At 52.0% G+C, this 19,729-nt stretch overlaps 1 protein-coding gene across 7 annotated transcripts in view; it reads right to left on the bottom strand.

Moving 5' to 3' along the window:
- PTPRU (protein tyrosine phosphatase receptor type U) overlaps positions 1-19,729 on the bottom strand; it is an 86,953-nt gene that overhangs the window by 64,386 nt on the left and 2,838 nt on the right. For all 7 annotated transcript variants that reach the window (XM_053576589.1, XM_053576590.1, XM_053576591.1 and 4 more), the window contains exons 2-5: positions 5,079-5,210; positions 1,008-1,279; positions 417-498; positions 198-313 (exon numbers count right to left, since the gene is read on the bottom strand). In XM_053576589.1, coding sequence (XP_053432564.1) covers positions 198-313; positions 417-498; positions 1,008-1,279; positions 5,079-5,210 — 602 coding nt within the window. The remainder of the gene's footprint in view (positions 1-197; positions 314-416; positions 499-1,007; positions 1,280-5,078; positions 5,211-19,729) is intronic.

Here is a 19,729-nt window from a genome sequence, read left to right as displayed (position 1 = left end):
AAGGGTCGTCACGTGGAGGAAGGAGTCCTGATCTCGCTCTGAACCGGGCCAAGGGCAGGGGTAATTGTCCTGGCTATGTTTAGCTGACCCTACTACACTGGGGGGATGTGCTCTGGGGTGATGGGCAGACTCGGCACCCCACAAAGTAGCCAGGACCCAGAAGAAGCCACCCACCCCTCCTTGGCCAGGACCCCAACCTGCAGGAGGAAGCGCTCTGCCTCGGCTGCTCTGCCCGCAGCCATGCACTGGAATGAGGCGTTCTGACCAGCGTTGACCTCCACGTCACCCAGGCGGGAGAAGTGCGGGGCCTTTGCTGCAGGAATAGAGCTGTGGAGTGACCTGGGCCAGTGCCCCTGCAGGCAGGAGCCCCCGCCCAGTACCCCTCACCCCTGAGCCCCTGGTGGACTGGGACTCACCACAGGGGTAGCTGAGAAGCAGGATGTCATCTAGGCCCATGTAGCCCTTGCGGTCTGGGGAGATGAGGGCCTCAAACAGCACCTTTTGGAGGCGGAAGGGCCCCTGTCATACTGATATTCGTGCAGCCCTGCCTATGACAGGCCCATAAAAGACCCTTCTAATTCTGTCCCAGCCCCAAATCCATCCTCCCCAACTGGCAGAGCTCAGACCAGCACACAATGATCCTCCCTACTAAGCTAGCTCTTCAGGGGGTGGGGTGTCAGCACCCAGAGCAAACAAGGTCAGGGTGGAAGCTTCCATCCCAATCCTGAATAGTTACTTCAAGCAGCAAACCTCTTTTTCCCATCTAGGCAGTATTTCCAGGTCAGAACTATTCCAACTCACCCTTCACCCCAGCCATGGGCTATTCCTATTTAACAATGACTTCTGAAACTGACCTCGAATGGCCCCAGACTGACTCCAGTAGATTGCCTCCTGATGCTGAGCACAGACTAATTCTAACTTCTGCCACTAATCTACTCTGACCTTGAACCGACATTCTCCTTCCCCACCCCCAGGCACAGGCTGACCACAGACTGAACCCAGCCAACCTGATATTCATTGGGCCAGAAGGTGCTGACAGCCAGCTCAGCTTGGTGCCACTGATGGCCATGGGATCCAGTCATATTCCAGACGGCACTGCCCAAGGGGCCCCCATTAACACGCACATAGACACCCAAAGTGCCTGGGCTGTGCCCATCCCTGCTGTACAGAAAGTAGCTGAACTGCACACAGTGGGTGTCATTCTCGCTCAGGCTCTGGAAGATGACATGGGCGCGCTGGCCTGGGGCATGCTGGGAAGTGTTGACCATCAGGTACGAGCCTGGAAAAAGAGGAGGAAGAGGCAGGCGCTGAGGAGACCTTAGGTGAGGACCAGGGTCAGGTGGACAGGAGAGGGGCAGAAATAAAGGGTTCCAGGCATTCCGACCCTTGGGAGTCAGGGTTCTGAGTTCCTGTCCCAGCTCTAACTCACTCGGTGAGCCCCTTCACTTCCCAGCATCTATTTCCCAAAGAAAAGAGAGCAGCAAAACCACACAAACCTGACTTTGTCAAAACCCCTGATGGCTCCTCAACCATCTGCAGGTCACAGTCCACGCCCATGCCCTGCCTGAGCACAGCTTCTCCCATCCTCTGAGCCATCCTTGGAGGCAGAGACTAGGTCATTCATCTCCAGAGTCAGGAGTCTGACACATGACAAGCTCTCAAAGGCCACCTCTTCTAAATTCCTCTCTCTACATCCCACGGTAGGATTGTCCTCCCCTGGCCTCAGGATTGTTGCCAAAGTATGTGCTTCTGTCTCCCAGCTGCCTGTGGTGCTTCAGGGCTCCACTGTGTACTGGCAGGGGCTCTGAGCCCAAGCTGAATGAACACGGAGATCAGAGAGTGAACGAAACTTCCCTTCCAGCCCTCAGCTCTGAGTCTAAATTCCTGGGATACAAATTCTCTTCCTTTCCAATCTGGAGACAAACAGCCTGTCCCCCTCCCCAGAGATCCAGGCTATGTACTAGGGGGAGCAGGGGTGGACTGGACGCCTCGGGTCCCAGCTGGGGGATTACAGCCCCTCTTCTGGAATGGGGGAAGGCCCCAGCAGCTGCCAAAGAGACAATAGCAGCCACCCAGCACTGCCTCCTCCCCGGCTTGGCTGCCAGCCAACGCAAGCTCATTCAGATCCCTGCCCCAGGAGGGCTCCCCAGGGACTCTGCTGGAGGGAATCTCATTCATCTCTGTGAGTCAGAAGCCTTCCAGGCACCCTGGGTCAGTCCTGGCAGGGTAGTAGTAAACAAAACTCAGGTCCCTGTCCCCACACAGGAAGGGGCACATCCCAACCCCCAACATACTCCCTTTCGGCCCATTCCTGCTTCCTCTCTCCTCTCCCTGTGAGCAGCTGTACCAGTCTTCCTCCCCCTCCCGATTTGACACTTCGTTCTTGCCTCCTCCTGCTGCTCTCCCTGCCTCTCTCCTCTCTCACTGCATCCCTGCCTTCTCTTCCATTTCCTCCCTTTGTCCCTGCTGTTCTCCCTCTCCTCTCTCCTGTTATCCATGCGAATGTGAATCTCCCTCCTTCCTTCTCCCTCCATCCCCAACTCCCTTCCCTAGAATGTGAGCACCAGAGTCTGTCCCTCTGGCTCACACCACATCCCCAGGATCTAGCACAAGACGGCTCCCTCTCCCCTTTCTCACTGAGGATGTCTCTGCTGGTGTGTGAGAGGAAGAGAGGCAGAGCCCACACAGGGGGGTCGGGACTGTAAGAGGTGACTTCAAATCAGCTCTCTTGTGCCGAGTACCAGGCCGAGGCTGGTCCTGGGCATATGGGGAGGCTGGCCTACACAGGCCCCTGCCACAGTGGGGCCCTTTACAAATCCTTCTCAGAAAAGTCAAATGATGATACCTGCTAGTACTGAGTCTAATGAGGATCTGGGAGGCCTGCAAAGGCAGATACAAACGCCCCAGGAAGGGCATACGTGAGCAAACGCACAGCAGAGGAGGCAGGAAGGGTGGGGGCATCTGTGGAGGCCAAGAAGGCCACCTGTGCCAGGTCACAAAAGGCCTCTCTCCTACTGGCTTGAGGTCCTGGCCCCCCACCGAGAACCTTTGCTGCCCTTCACCCTCACACTTGACAGCGATGCAATCTCAACTATGCTGACCCTGGGCAAAGGGCAGGGGGGTCTTTAAGCCGTCCGATTCTGAAAGCCTACTTGGTTCTCATACTAGCTCTGTCCTCAGACACAGTCCTTATCAGTAATGAAGTTGATAATTTGGACTTCATCTGTCTTATCTTCTTCTTAATTCCCAGTTGATTCTGTACCTAGCAAAGAGGAGTACTAATAATTAGGCCTTCTCAAATACCTCCAACAACAGCACAATGAGACAGTGTCCGTGATCATTCCATGCCACCCTCTGTACTTTATAGGCATTATTTAATAATCCTGTGAAATGGGGCGGCGCCTGTGGCTCAGTGGGTAGGGTGCCAGCCCCATATACCAACGGTGGCAGGTTCAAACCCGGCCCCGGCCAAACTGCAACAAAAAATAGCTGGGCGTTGTAGCAGGTGCCTATAGTCCCAGCTATTCGGGAGGCTGAGGCAAGAGAATCACCTAAGCCCAGGAGTTGGAGGTTGCTGTGAGCTGTGACACCACAGCACTCTACTGAGGGTGATAAAGTGAGACTCTGTCTCAAAAAAAAAAAAATCCTGTGAAATGGATTACTATTCTCCCCACTTTAAAGTTAAATGTGAACTAAAATTAAATCTTAAGCTCCCCAGCTAAATGAGTGGACCCCCCTCTTGGCCAAGAAGACTCCAAAATACCCTAAAAACTGTTTCCGGCCATGAGAAGGGTGGTCAGACATGCTTTGTCGTGCCCTTCTCCCTACTTGGAGATATCCTTTGTAACTCATTAACAGGCCCGAGGCAATACAAGGCAAAGTTAAATCATTTGAGTCTGGGTATATGTCCTATATATGTCCAGTGACTTGTCTCCGATTAACAGACTTCCTTATCTTAACTGAAAACATTTCGATCCTTTAGACGAAGCTTCATTTCTTTAACCGATCACAAATCAAAGAATCTTTAACCCCACCTGTAACCTGTCATACCCTGTTTCAAGATGTCCTGCCTTTTTTAGGCCAAACCCATATACACTTTCCATGTATTGATTTATGACTTTATGGGTAATTCCTATCTCTCTGAAAAGTATAAAAGCAAACTGTAACCCAACCACCATGCGACCACTTGCTCAAGGCTCCTTGGGTGTGGCTCTTCAGGCCATAGTTGCACATGTTTGACTCAGAATAAACCTCTTTAAATTATTTTACAGAGTGTAGGTTCTATTCTGTTGACATAAGATAATGCGGACTCAGAAAAGTTAAGTGATTTGCCCAAGATCCCACAGCTGGTAAAGGGACAGAGCCAGGATTTGAGCACAGGACTATATGCATATTCTAGGGGTCATCATTAGAGCAAGAGGCCAATCCCAGAATTTATGTAATTAGTCTCCTGACTCCCAGTCCAGTGCTTAGGATGCCAAAAGTGCCCCATCCTGAAATAGGGCAGAGCAAGGTTGAAGTTGAGAAGGACCTGGGACTTCCAGGAAGAAGGGCAGAGCAAGGAAGATTTTACACACACCTAGCCTCAGTGTTACTCCTCTTTCAGCATCTTCAGGTCCTAGGGAAACTAGGATTCAAAGACTGTCCAGGAGAAGAGAGCCCATGAAGAAAGTCCTCCAAAAGTAGAGGATATAGGACAACCTAGGAGGAGTTGGGTGGGTGCTGAGCTAAGCCATAAGGGGAGTAATGGACTCACAGCTGTAAGGGTCTTTGATTACTTGAACCTGCACCCGTTTACAAGTGAAACTACCTAACATGCACAATGAGACAGTATCCAAAGTGCCCCACATCCAACTTCATGTATGTCATTACAGATGCAAAAGCAGATGAGGCCCAGAGAGGTAAAGTAATGTGCCCAAGGTCATGCAGCAGGTGGGTAGAGATGCCCCTAACAGCGGTTCTCAACCTGTGGGTCGCGACCCCTTTGGAACAATGAAAATACATCACGGCATTAGGAAGGTTAGAACCACTGCCCTAGAAGGAGATAAAGGGGGAATGGTGATGAAGAGGAGGCTTACCGTGGGGCAGGTCTGCAGGGGCCCGAGTGCCAGGGTGGATTCTCACTTGCTCCCACTGGAAGTCATCATACTGGGCCTGGCTGTATTCACAGGGCACTGCTGGGTCACTCGTCTCCTCGAAGGCGCAGCCAGCTGTGAGGACATGGCTGGGTTAGACCAGGCTGGGCAGGGCTGCTGCCCAGGACAGCTCTTGGAAAGGCAGCCCCCCTCTTCCCTCCTTTCTGCCTCCATCCCTCTCTCTTCCTTCAGGCCTTTCCCTACTGTCCCTCCCTCTAACAAAAACTCTCCCTCCTCAACCCTCTCCCAAGACCTTCCTCACTGTCCCTTCCCAAGACTAAGACATCCCCACACTGCCCACTCCCCCAGGACTTCCCAGGACCCCTTACTGCTCAATCACCCATCAAAGACCCTCCTCCATATAAACTAGTTATGATTGCTACATCACTGGACTCTCACAAAAACCTGCGCAATTAGGACTAGAATTATCCTCATTTTATAGATGGGGAAACTAAAGCCCAAAGAGGCTGATTGACTTCCTTAGGGTCACATGGCTCACTAGTGACAAAGGTAGGGTTTGAACCAAGATGTCCTGATGCCTACTCACTGTTCCGCTACCTGCCCTCCTTCTTCACACAGAAGACAGACAGAGGGGCCTGGGCCTAGCAGGATCATGAATGCCGTAAGCCATCCTGATAGTTCTCCCCTTAAAAATAATGACAATTGCCACCAATCATCTCATGCTTACACCAAGCCTGGCGCAAAGCTAAATCGTGTTAAGTGCGGAGTCTCATTTAGGCCTCATGTTCAAACCCGTCCCGGACCACCTAAACAACAATGACAACTGCAACAAAAAATATCCAGGTGTTGTGGCAGGCACCTGTAGTCCCAGCTGTTTGGGAGACTGAAGCAAGAGAATTGCTTAAGCCCAAGAGTTGGAGGTTGCTGTGAGCTGTGATGCCATGGCACTCTACCAAGGGTGACATAGTGAGACTGTCTCAAAAAAATAAAAAGGCTCAAAGGAGAAGGGCACCAGCTCCATATACTGGAGGTGGTGGGTTCAAACCTGACCCCGGCCAAAAACTGCAAAAAAAAAAAAAAAGAAAACAGTGGAAAAAAAACTGAGAGCTTCATTGATTCAGAAAAAAACTGCAAATGGGGCCCTTGCACTCACTCCCAAATCTTAGTGTCTGGAGTACCACCAGAGTAATCATAGGCATCTGAGATCCAGGAAAATGTCTGAGCAAGCAGCAAGAAAGCAAATGCTAATCGTGCCAAGCCCTGTTCTGTTCTGACTTTAGCCAGAATGATCACCAGCTTGACAACTGACCCCAGACCACTGACCTACAACTAACCCAGCCAGGGTGACCCCTTAGCCAGAAATATTCCAGCCACTGGTACTTCCCCCCATTTCACAGATGAGGTGCCTGAGCCCTGAAGAGTGAAGTACCACATGGTAGAACAGCGGGTGAGTGGGCTTTGACGTCAGACAGAATTGAGATCGATTCTGGACTCTGCAATCCGCCAATCCTTGCAACTGTGGGCAGGTCCCTTATCTGAACCTCAGTTTCCCCATCCACATACGGGTTGTTGAGGAGTCAATGCACTGTTCTACTTAGCACAATGCCTCAAACATGTAAGCACTCAAGAAACAGCAGCTCTTAATAGGTGCCACTTGAGAAAAGAGGCAGGATTTTTATCAGTCAATATCAAAGTTCATGCTTCCCACCAGAAAAGGTTTCAATAACGGAAGGAGCCAATTTGAGCTGCTTCCCAATCTCCAGAAGAACAGGGAGGGGGACTAGAGGGTAACTGGGGAGTAAGTACCATGTGCCAGGCACAGTGCTGGGCATTTCCATGTGCAGCAAGTAACGTGGCTTCTGGGAGCCTGTGTATTATTTCATCTGTTGTTACATAGATCGTGAGAAGTGGCACAGGGAAACGGCCAGTAGAGCCAGGAGTAAAGGGCTCGCCATTGCTAAGGTCTCCCTCTCCTCTTTTTGGATCCCATCAGAATGTGAAACAATGAGGGCGGCGCCTGTGGCTCAATCAGTAGGGCACCGGCCCCATATACCGAGGGTGGCAGGTTCAAACCCGGCCCTGGCCAAACTGCAACCAAAAAATAGCTGGGCGTTGTGGCGGGCGCCTGTAGTCCCAGCTGCTCGGGAGGCTGAGGCAAGAGAATCGCTTAAGCCCAGGAGTTGGAGGTTGCTGTGAGCTATGTGAGGCCACGGCACTCTACCGAGGGCCATAAAGTGAGACTCTGTCTCTACAAAAAAAAAAAAAAAAAAAGAATGTGAAACAATGAGATGTGGGTGTGAGGCTGATACCAAGCTGACAGAATGAAGTAACAGAAGACTCTTTCCAGAGCTGGGGAAGGAAACCTTGGCTGAGCTCTCTGCCTCTTTGTTTGAAAAGCCCTGATCAGCACCATGCCCTATGGCCTGTGGGAGGTGAGTTTTAACCTCATCTGTGCTGGAAGGGCCTCAGCTCTCCAGAAAAAGACCCACAGGGCAGCAAAGAGAGGGGACATGGCCAAAGGAATAGTCATGGAGGACTTCCTGGAGGAAGGGGACAACTGACTTCAGCCTGAGCTGGGTCTTAGCCAATGCCTCCCTGAGGTACAGGGTTTGCCAGAAGGGAAGCTCAGGAGCTAAGCCCTGGCTGGGGCTCAGGCCCTTCCTGTTCCTTCACAAGTAACAAGGCAGCTGCCCCTGATGTCTCACTGTGGCCCTGGGGTGAGCCTGGGAGTGCTAGCGCCTTTGCTTCTTCTGGTCCATCCTGAGCCGGGCAACATGACCTGCCAGGACGCTAAGATCAACTGACCTGTTTAGACTGATCCCCAGGTCACCTGACCTCAACCACAGTAGCCTCCAGACTGACTGATCCAAGTTTTTGGACCCCGAACAGACTGACTTCAGCCAGATTGGCGCTCAACTGGCCAGAGTATCCCCAGCCTTATATAGATGGCCCCTAGACTATCTGACTTTAGCCAAAATGACCACCAGATCAACTGATTGACCCTAGACCACTGACCTACAACTAATCCCCGCCAGGGTGACCCCTTAACCGGAAATATTCCCTGTCCCTGATCCATGTCCATCTGTAGAACTGTATCTCTGGGTCAGGCCAGTTCTAGCCACAGACCTTAGTGGGTAACATCTCTGGGGCCAGGCTCCCCGAAGACAGCCTCACCCCCTCCATCCCCAGGTCACCGGGGATGGGAATAGCCAGCTCTTCCCAGTACAAGGAAAAGCCCCCATCACCTCCAGCCCTGGCTGCTCAGGAGTCAGGAGCCCCAGAGCCAACAGTCCCATTTTCTGCTAGAAACCCAATCCTGGGGAAGCTGCTAGCCCAAGAGAAAAAAAACTAAATCAGACTTCAAGTTTAGAACAGTAGTGGGGAACCTCCCTAGACTCATCAACACAGACATGGGCACAGACACGTATGTACACACAGCAACACCACACGAGGGGGCCACCAACTATCACCATGGCCACCTGCTCCAGTGAATCCTCATAGCAACTCAGAAAATAGGTACTAGTATTATTCCTATTTGACAGATGGAAATCAGGCTCACAGAGGACTTGCTTACCCAAGGCCACACAGCTACAATTTGCAGAAGCTCGGACTTATTTATTTTTATATTTATATTTACTTTCTTTATTCCACAAGACTAACCATGAACAAAATAAGGCCCTGATAGTCTTTTGGCCACATGTGTTAATTCAACTTTGTTCACAGGACATCTGTTCACTGACGGGATAAGGCAGGTCTCAGGCTGGCACTATTGGAGGCACAAGGTTGATGAAGACCCCACCGTCCTCCCAGGGATCTCCTGGTCTGAGTGAGGGTGAGGGAATGAGAAAGCAGAAAAGGATCAAGGCCATAGGAAGGGCTGAGTAGAGCCTGGAAAGGCAGGTACCCTTCTGGCCAGCAGAGGTAAGTGGAAGGGCACTCGAGGCAAAGGGCCCAGCAGAGCAAAGGGAGACAGTGAGTAAACACAGTTTGTCAGAGCAGAGAGGCGCCCAGACTGGCCCAAGCCATGGCAGATGAGACTAGAGGGAGGGAGAGAGGTTGAGGCCAGATCACCGAAGGCCTTAAATACCCCAGTGAGCAGTTCAGCCTTATTTTGAATGGGGAAGCCACAGTAGGTGTTTGAGCTGGGAAGTGTTTGATTCAGATGAGATGAGGGACACATGCTGCCCTGAGTAGGGCAGGTGGCTTCTCCAGAAAGCACAACAAGGTCAGGAGGAAGCATGGGATCCAGCCACAAGGTCCAGAGTCCGACGTCAGCAACTGCAGAGGAAAGGGGCCTGAGTCCCCATCCTAGATACAAAGAGCACACACCCAAAAAAAAAAAAAACAAAAAAAAAACAAAGAGCACACACCCCAGTCACACTCAGATGCAACACGCACACACACACAAAGAGCTCCACATTCAAATGTTCACACACACATACCTCCTTTCCCCTGCTTAGTCCAAGCCTTAGGGACACAATCTCAGGCTGGGAACAGGGAGAAGACCAGGCCTCTCCTTGGGCACCCCACCTCCAGGGAGGCCTCTCTGAGAGGATGGGCTGAATCAACCCAGGACCCCCATGAGTTCCCCCAGCCTCAGCTCAAACTGGCCCAGCTACATTCCTCAGCTAATCTCCCCAATCTGGCAGGCGGTTGCCTGAGCAACCGTCAGCCACAATTTGGGAAGGCAGGGGAATGGTTTAGCCACATCCGGTTGGGTTCAAGATGGGGTGATATATGGGGCAGAGCAGCCTCTGGAGGAATGGGGGCGTCTCCATGGTGTGAGGGTCTATACACCTCCATATGCATGTTTCCACAGGCAGCTGTGTGTGTGTGCACGTGCACACGCATGTTCCGTGGCTGTGAGAGTGACAGAACAGCCTGGTACAGAGTTCCAAGTACTCAGCTGGGAAGCCGGGAGCTGCACCATAATCCTGCTGAGGCTCCCAGTCCCTCTGTGACTCAATTAGGTGACCCGCCCCCTCCCAACCCCTGCTTCCTCAGCTATGAAATGAGAATGGGGATCTCTGAGGTTATTCCCACCTCTGCAAATCTGATTGCAGCCTACAGTGTACATCACACTCAGATCCACAGTTTGCACACTGAGCCCCACACTCAAACATTCACATGCCTACTCCGTTTCCCCTGCCTACTCCAAGCCTTGGGGATACGATCTCAGTTGGGTGCCCCATCTCTGAGGTGACCTCCCAGGGTGGGTAGGTTGAATCAAGCCAGATCCTCAAGAGCTCCCCTAGTCACTTTTATGAATGTGCATAGAAACAAGAATAATCTGAGGGTGCAGAGAGACTCTATGGGGGAGAGGAATGTGAGAGGGAGCATGGCTGTCTAAAAGTGGGAGTTCCCAGGCAGGCTGTGAAGCTGTAGGAGCGTTACATTTACAAGCCAAGATTCAAGGCCATATTCAATGGTCAGCACGTGTCTCAGGAGGATAAGGTATGTGTGGTGGGGTAGAAGGGCGCTGCGCAATGTGCACGTGCGTGAACACCACACGCGTTGTGCACCAGACTTCTCATACCAGACTGTGCCAACTGTGGCTGCAGCTGCCACCAGTGCTTTCTGAAGACCCCAGGTAAATAGAGCCTGTTTCCAATGACAGATTTTTTTGTGCTCTTTGGTTTGTCAACAGAATGTCCAGCTTCCAAGGATGATTCAAGAAAAATAAATCTTCTCTCAACAGATCTTAAGTTTGGAGGCTGGGATCATACCCAAGCCCAGCTACAGCCCCAACCCTGGCCTAAGGAACCGAAATACAACCCCTAACAATAACACTGGTCCATTTCACCTTCCAAAGCCATATCCCCTATTCTCGGTAGCCCAACCCAACTCTGGAAGAAACACTAGCCTCAGCCCTGGACATTCTTGCCTAACCCAACCCTATCCCCAGTGCTCAATCCCAAAAATGGCATCATCTCAGGACTGTCTAACTCCCATCTCCTCCCTGAGGTCAGCAGCTACCTCTCATACCTTTGAACCGCACCCACAACCTCAGTGCATGGCTACCAGTAGCTGGACTTATTGGCCCCATCATCCCAGCTAGTCTGACTCCAACCAACTACACCCAGTTCCAAGACTATGACTCCAGCACAGGGGCCTGGCCCAGCCTATGTTGCTGCTCTCCTTGCACAGTCAATACATCCAGACCTAAGCTGGGGTTCCCAGAGCTATCCACAGAACCCTGAAGAACTAATTAGCAATTAATTATGGGCAGGACTGACAAACAATATGCCCATCTTCTAATGACCCAGAGATCAGCATGGCTGCAACCAGGGAGATCACCCGGGGCTGGGCCACAGGGAGAGAAAGCTGAGCTGGCATCACCCACAGAACCCGGCGATGTCAACACTCTGCCATCTCCACTGAGGATGGAAGGAAGCCAAATGCAGCAGGGGATCTTACACCAGACCCACTCCCCATCTCCCTGATCAATATACACTGCAAATCCCAGAGTTAGCAGCAGGGCTGCCATATTGGCAGAGCAGAGTGCCAGAGAGTTGAAGGGCAGAGTGGAGGGCTGTGCTGTACAGAGATAGAGTGGGCAGAATTCAGCGATCCCCTGTAGCGCAGATGTCCTGTGCAATATGAAGACACAGTGCAGAGTAGAGAGGCAGGGCGCAGGGCTGTGCACAAGCCTGTGCAATGCAGAGATCTACACTTCATAAAGGTTTGTAGAGAGAGAAGGCTGTGTGATGTGCAGCAGCTTCCCACTGTACAGACGGAATGCAGTTACACAGCACAGGGGAGCAGAGCACATGGTATGCACAGACCTCACTACAGACACTGGCCTCTGCATGGCAGAAGTGCTCAGGGCCATAATGTAGTGTGCAGGTGCCACAACCTTCAGGGCATACCTGGCTGCATGAGGCACAACACACCACTGCAGAGCACTCAGTGATACGCTGGGCTGGCGCTCAGTGCCACAGGATCGGTGTATGGAAGAACACTAAGGTGGTGCGTTCAAAGCTTACTAGTTCTTCTTCCTCTCCAGACACTAGCACAGAGCCCTGCACAGAGCAGGAGCTCCAGGCAGTCCCATGGGAAGCGTGTGTCCAGTGTAACACTCAGAACAATACAGAGAAATGCCGGAAAGGCTATGTTAACCACTGTGATAAAAATGTGTCAAATGGTTTATGAAGCGAGTGTATGATACCCCATGATCATATCAATGTATACAGTTATGATTTAATAAAAAAAAAGAACAGTACAGAGAGACAGGGGAGAGAGGGATGCAGTGCAGTGCAGGAGAAACCGGAGGGTGTGGCCACCCAGTCCAGAATACAAGCTCAGCACAGTCCCTAGAAGCAGAGCAGGTGCAGACTCGAGGGCAGGAGATGGAAGTGCCACCAAAAAAAGGGAGCACAGCAAAGATGCGATGTGGAGCAGTGGGTTCAGCGGCTCTGGGTCCTGAAATCTAGTAGAGTACACACAACCTGACAGCAAACATGTCCCTTGGCAGCGACCTGGGCCCTGTGGAATGTGCAAATGCAGTGCTGGTTTCTGTGCAAATGGTGATGCTTACAAAAGCCCAAACCAGTCCCAAAGCTCAGCAAAGCGGTCCCAAGTTGCACTGTAGGTGGAGACTTCCTGACCTGTGTGCAATATGGGCAGAGATGCACTGCAGGGAGGACACTTGACGCAAAAATATTGCTCACCTGGGGGTGCCAACAGAAACCTGGGCGACAACACCAGCCACCAGACACTCTGTGGTAATATAGGGAAAGGCTGAGATACCACAGGGGCAGCGTTACAGCAGTGGGGTGGTGTGAGGGTGGGTCAGAAGGCACATACCAGTTCAGTGCCTGTAGCTCAGGAGGCTAAGGCGCCAGCTACATGCACCAGAGCTGGCGAGTTCAAATCCAGCCGAGGCCTGCCAAACAATGACAACTACAACCAAAAATAAAAAAAATAGCCGGGCTTTGTGGCAGGCACCTGTGGTCCCAGCTACTTGGGAGGCTGAGGCAAGAGAATCACTTAAGCCCAGGAGTTTGAGGTTGCTAGGAGCTGTGATGCCATGGCACTCTACCCAGGGTGACAGCTTGAGGCTCTGTCTCAAAAAAAAGAAAAGAAAAAAGAAGGCACAGAGGGGCAGTGCCCAGAAACTCAGGAAAGCTCACGTGCCCGGTGCAGTGCAGATGCCCGTGCAGTAATGCAGCGTGTTACGGATGCCCCTGCAGTAATGCAGCGTGTTACGGATGCCCGTGCAGTAATGCAGCGTGTTAAGGATGCCCGTGCAGTAATGCAGCGTGTTACAGATGCCCGTGCAGTAATGCAGCGTGTTAAGGATGCCCCTGCAGTAATGCAGCGTGTTACGGATGCCCCTGCAGTAATGCAGTGTGTTACGGATGCCCGTGCAGTAATGCAGTGTGTTACAGATGCCCGTGCAGTAATGCAGCGTGTTACGGATGCCCGTGCAGTAATGCAGTGTGTTACGGATGCCCGTGCAGTAACGCAGCGTGTTAAGGATGCCCGTGCAGTAACGCAGCGTGTTACGGATGCCCGTGCAGTAATGCAGCGTGTTAAGGATGCCCCTGCAGTAGTGCAGCGTGTTACGGATGCCCGTGCAGTAATGCAGCGTGTTAAGGATGCCCGTGCAGTAATGCAGCGTGTTACGGATGCCCGTGCAGTAATGCAGTGTGTTACGGAGCTTGCCACGTGATGGAAAGAGGCAATGTTGTGGTGGCATGCCATCTGTTGGCACAGTGCAGTGCTGCAACATGAGGAGCTGTGCCCAAACCACGAGAGCATCCAGTGCAGTAGAGACTGCCCAGGGCAGTGCTACGGTGTAGAACATAAATGCTCTATGATGTAAACATGCAATGGAAGGAAGGAAGCCATACGTTGGTCTCAGGCACGGAGGCAGAGTGAAAGGGTCTGTCAAGAAACCCAGGAGAATCCGCTCTCCCAGCACAACAGGGATGTCCATTAGAGTAATGTAATATAGGCCAGGTATGATGGCTCATGCCTGTAAACCTGGCACTCTGGGAGACTGAGGAGGGAGGATCAACTGAGCTCAGGAATTTGAGACTAGCCTGAACAAGACCCCATCTCTACTAAAAATAGAAAAACTAGCCAGGCATTGTGGCAGGCGCCTATAGTCCCAGCTACTCAGAAGGCTGAGGCAGGAGATCACTTGAACACAGGAGTTTGAGGTTGCTGTGAGCTAGGCTGACACTATGGCACTCTAGCCCAGACAAAAAAGTGAGACTCTGTCTAAAAAAAAAAAAAGAAAACAAAGAGTAATACAACATAAGAGAGAGCGAATGGCTGCAGGATGGAAGCATAGTCAAGGGGCAATGCAGAGGCAGGGCATGCAGAAACTCGGCAGAGCCCACACACCCAGCGCAATGCAGAATGCCAGGGCTGTGCGGGGCTGAGATGCAGTGCAGGGCAAGGATGCTGGATCCAGGAACCCCAGGGAACATACATCCAGTGTCATGCAGGGCTGAGATGCAGTGCAGGGCAAGGATGCTGGATCCGGGAACCCCAGGTGACACACATCCAGTGTCGTGCGGGGCTGAGATGCAGTGCAGGGCAAGGATGCTGGATCCGGGAACCCCAGGTGACACACATCCAGTGTCGTGCGGGGCTGAGATGCAGTGCAGGGCAAGGATGCTGGATCCGGGAACCCAGGTGACACACGTCCAGACAGTCCACAGCCGTGATGCAGGGCGGTTACATAGTACAAGGCAATAATGCTGCACACTGCACAGCTGCTGCAGTGGAGGGAAAGGGAACCCAGACCCCTACGCCTACCACTCAACCAGGCCGGGATGGCCCAACTCATGGGTTGGGGGTGAGGCCTCACTGGCCTTGTCTCCCACCCTCCAACTATTTCCACTCCAGTGACTCTCCAAGGGCACAGGATTAAGCCACGGCCACCCACAGGACAGGCAGTCTAGAGCTGAGCACATTGTCCAGGTATTTATATCTGAGCAGGGCCCTGACGTGCTGGCAGGCAAACAATGAACTCAGATTCTGCTGATTAAACTTTTGAACAATTAAAGCATATCCCCTGGCCCCCAGCCCAGGGTAGGGCAGTGGGGGGCAGGACAGAAAAGGAACAGAGAGGCAAACCTATTGGATTAGACCCTGGAACAGGAAACGGGAGGCAGAGGAGGGAGACAGTGAGAGTTCAGCCAGACTCAGCCACCCTGGCCAGTCACTTCCCCACCCTCCATCCCCACCACCATTACTCCTCCCAGTCCTGGACTTCATCAAAAGCCAAGAACAAATTTATGTGAGCACACAGGGTGCCTGCAGACGTACACACTGTAGTCAACACTCACACACTGTGGACTATGTGCAGGATCTGGACGTGCACAGATACAAAATACACATATCCTCACAACAACTCCCAGCATAGCGTCCTATTATTATTCCCATTTCACAAATGAGAACACTAAAGGCTTAGAGAGGTCAGTAACTGGCCCAAGTGGAACCAGGCTTAGAACCACCCAGATAAACTGGGCCCTTACCCACACTCTTAACCAGCACTCTAGGCACAAACACATGTTGGCATATGTGCACAACCACAAGGATACACACACACAGCCTCATGTAAACACACACACAATGCATTTCCTTCTTGCTCAGCTGAGACCCTCCCCCATCCTCTCTGAATAGGTTTCTGATACCTCTAGGCTATCACCTGTCATCCCAGTTGTTTCACATCCCCCTATTCTCTCCATCCCCCACTTGTCCCCAACCCTCAGTTGTTGCCCTGGTATCACCTGTCCCCTCATTGCCAGCTGTCCCATTTTTCTCCAGATTTGCCTTCACCACCAGGTATCTCCCAACCCTCAGCTGTCACCGTAGCCCTTCCCAATAACCCTATTCCAATCCTTCCCTGCAGCTTCTGCCTTCAAACTCCCAAACCTTAGCTCTACTAAGCCCCCTTTTTCTTCATTCATTCTGAGTCACCACTTGGTCCTGGGGTCTGCACCTTGAGAACCTGCCCAAGACCTCATGAGTCATTCTGAGTTGTCCACCTCAAGAGTCCTCCCACAGCCATTCTGCTGGCAATGGCAGCCCTCACCCAGAGCCAGACAAGGAGGCATACCAGCCCACCTATGACTGCCTTCAGAGCCCCCAGCTCCTGCCTCTATCCTCTCCAAGTCTTCCCTATGCACCCAGAGGTCTGCACTGATGCCAACACTTAGTGGAGACCTGCCATATACAGGCCCTGGGGACCAGACATGACAAAGACACGGCACAGCCCTCAGGGGGCTCCCGGCGAGGTGGGAAAAGGAGACCAAAAAACAACAGCAGCCCACTGTCATATGTGCCTTATGAGAGAAACCGACCACCTGCACCAGGAAGGGGCTGGGAAGACTTCACCATGCCAGTGACAATGGAGCTGGACTCCGAAGGGTGAGCAAGCAGCAGACTCTGAGGTGAGAAGGGGGAGGGACGTTCTTGGCAGAAGGCATCGCATGTGCAAAGGTAGGGAGGTGTGAAGGACAAGGCAGGCTCTGGGATCAGTGGTTGGCCTGGAAATCTTGTATCACAAGGTGGACAGGCAGGAGTGGGATTGGGGAGAAGAGGCCTACTGTGAAGCTGCCTTGGGAAAAAAGGGCTGGTCACACGAGGCCTTGTCAGCTATGTCAGGCTTTAGGTTTTGTCTCCTGAGTGCTGGGGAGCCTTTAGCTTGGGGCAAGGGAGGGTCAGCATCCTATGTCTGCCTTAGAAAGGTCATTCAGGTCACAGGATAGCGAACCATTGAAAAGCAAAAGACTGATGGTAGGATGGAGACCAAGGAGGAGCAACTGGCAATAGTCCAGGCAAGAAATAATGAGTCTGCAGAGAAGGGGACATGGCTTCAACAAAACCTTTCTCCACAGCTGCTGAGTGATGAGCTGCCAGACCAATCTCACTCCCTGAGGTGCCCAGGCCTCACTGAGCTGCTGCAGGTCTCACATCTCTAGACCAGCATCATTTCTAGAAAATTCTGAGAAAATGGAAATGTTCTCTACCTGCGCTAACCAGTATGATGACAGCCACTAATAACACGTGACTCTTGAGGACTTGTAATCTGTCTTGTGCAACTGAGGGGCTGAATTTTATTTTCACGAAAGCTAACTAATTTAAATTTAATAGCACATGTGACTAAGTGGCTGCTGTACTGGAAAACGCAGGTAGAGGACATTTCTATCATTGTAGAAAGTTCTGGTGGATAAACAAAGTTCTCGTCTAGGTGACAACTAGTCTAGACTAGAACCATGGAGAAACAGAACCATTGGGGCCTCCTTCCCAGGCTCTAGCTTTGAGAAGGAGGTACCAGAGTCTGAGTTGGGGACAGCCACCAGAACACTCCCAGTCAACACATCCACACCCCATTCCTGGAGGCACACCCACAGGACTCTAGGGCACTTCCACAGCTAAACATACAAGTATACATGTGGCACCTCACCCCCAGACTTACACCTGGATATATAGATACCCCCACTCTCAGATATCCAGACACCTGGGTAGCCCTACACTCAGATACATGGATACCTGGACACAACACAGGTACACTCTGCACTTGAACATCCACTAACCCGAGGACTCCTAGACACCTGGATATGCCCAACTCTAGATCCAGAGATACTGGGATATCCTCTGCATATCCTGATCCTTTCACACCCTGGTACTGGGATGCCCACACCTAGATACTACAATATCATCTATAGCTCTGCACATTGGCTGGGTGTGGTGGCTCATGCCTGTAATCTTAGCACACTGGGAGGTTGAGGCAGGTGGATCACTGGAGCTCATGAGTTCGAGATCAGCCTGAGCAAAAGGGAGACCCCATCTCTAAAAACAGCCAGGCATTGTGGCAGGCGCCTATAGTCCCAGCTACTCAGGAGGCTGAGACACGAGGATCGCATGAGCCCAAGAGTTTGAAGTTGCTATGAGCTATGATGCCATGACACTCAATCAGGGGCAAGAAAGTGAGACTCTGTCTCAAAAAAAAAAAAACAAATAAACAAACAAAAAAAAATAGCTCTGCACCCAACTCCAGGAATTTCACACTTGCATATCTAGACACCCTAAAGTCAGGCTATCCAGGGATCAAAGCAGCTGGTCACCTCCTTACTCCAAACTCAGATCCTACCACACCAGGTTAACCAGATGGCTAAACACCCTGACAGGCCATATATATGCCCTATGTCCTGGCTACAATCTCACACTCACATACACACTCTCTTTCTCACACACCCAACTCTGACTGCCCAAAGCTAAGGTCCCACCTGTGCACACCCCTACCAGCCTCTCCCAACCCCACCCAGGAAGCAGGCCCCCTCCCTCTTCCCCAACAGCCAGGACAGAGGCCATGATCCCAGCTGCCCACCCCAGGATCTGGGGCTGAGGACAGAGGCAGGATCTGCCAGAGGCTTCCCTTACCCTTCTAAGGCAGCACCTTCCCTCTGCTCTCCCTCCTCCCCAGACACTCAGACAGACGGTTGAGACTCAATGCCTCACCAACTGTCACAAAAGGCTGAGACTGGGAGCTGGACAGGCCCTGCCAGCTGCTGGGGGTGGGGCTGGGGCTTGGTGGGAGGGGCTAGAAGGCAAGAGACCTGCTCCCTTCGATGTCTGCCAGGGACCCAGCCTCCCCAACTCAAAGCTCCCAGATGACTCTCTCTACATGGCCTTTGCACAACACAACACCATCTCCCTGCAGAATTTTCTAGATTCCTGGAAAGAAACCCTATTTCTTTAATCTCCACCTTCAGTGGAGTCAGTGCGCCCCCATCTGGCATCTCCAGCTCTGAACTTGACCCCCTTGACTTTATTCTTTCCTGTCACATACATTTATTCAGACCAGGTGGGCCAGGGGGGTACTAAGGATTCAGAGGTGAACTCAAAGTCTGGTAAGGGAGACAATAAACCATAATTACAATAATTATACTTCTATGTAAAAACCCAATCAACCCCCACCCTTGCTTCCTGGGCTAGGACTAGGCATAACTAAAGAAGGCTTCAGGGAGGGGGTGATGTCTAGGCTGAGAGCTGTTACAAGTTACAAGAGTTCACCTGCCAAGAGGTGGAGTTAAGAGAGTTCTGGGGAGAAAGCACAGCTTGTGCAAAGGCCCAGAGAGGAGATGGAGAGCCACAGGCACCTAGGGGAGTACTGGTAAGAAGGTCAGACTGGCTAGATCACAGGATGCGAAGGACAAGTGGCACAAAACAAGATGGGGCTTGACAGGAACCAGAGCAAGCAACAGGGCCAAGGAACAAGGACATAACCCTGAAAGCAAGGGGGTGGGGGAAGTCCTTCAGAGTGTTTTAAACCTGGGTTTAAGACTTGAGTCTTACAAATGTCCCTGCACTGTAGAGGAAAGAGGCTGGAGCCTTCCTGCAGGTGAAAGATAGATGCAGATGGAGAGAGAGGGACAGATGGGAGAGCCTCTGAGACAGCATCCGGACAGGACACAACAGGATACAGGAGGGCAACTCGGAGGAGGGAGAAGGATGGAGGGAGGAAGGGGGCACAAAGCACCTGCAGCAACTCTGGCTAACCCCACCCTGCATGGAAAGGCCAGCCCACAAGCCCAGCCTAGCAGACAAAAGCACAGAAGCACAATGGCACACCTCCAGCAAACAGGGTGCTCTGACACCAGACCTGGACA

Source organism: Nycticebus coucang, chromosome 22, assembly GCF_027406575.1.
Source record: "Nycticebus coucang isolate mNycCou1 chromosome 22, mNycCou1.pri, whole genome shotgun sequence".
In the NCBI taxonomy this organism is placed as follows: domain Eukaryota; kingdom Metazoa; phylum Chordata; class Mammalia; order Primates; family Lorisidae; genus Nycticebus; species Nycticebus coucang.
The sequence above is the reverse complement of the archived record's forward strand: the minus strand, read 5'-3'. Positions and strand labels throughout refer to the sequence as shown.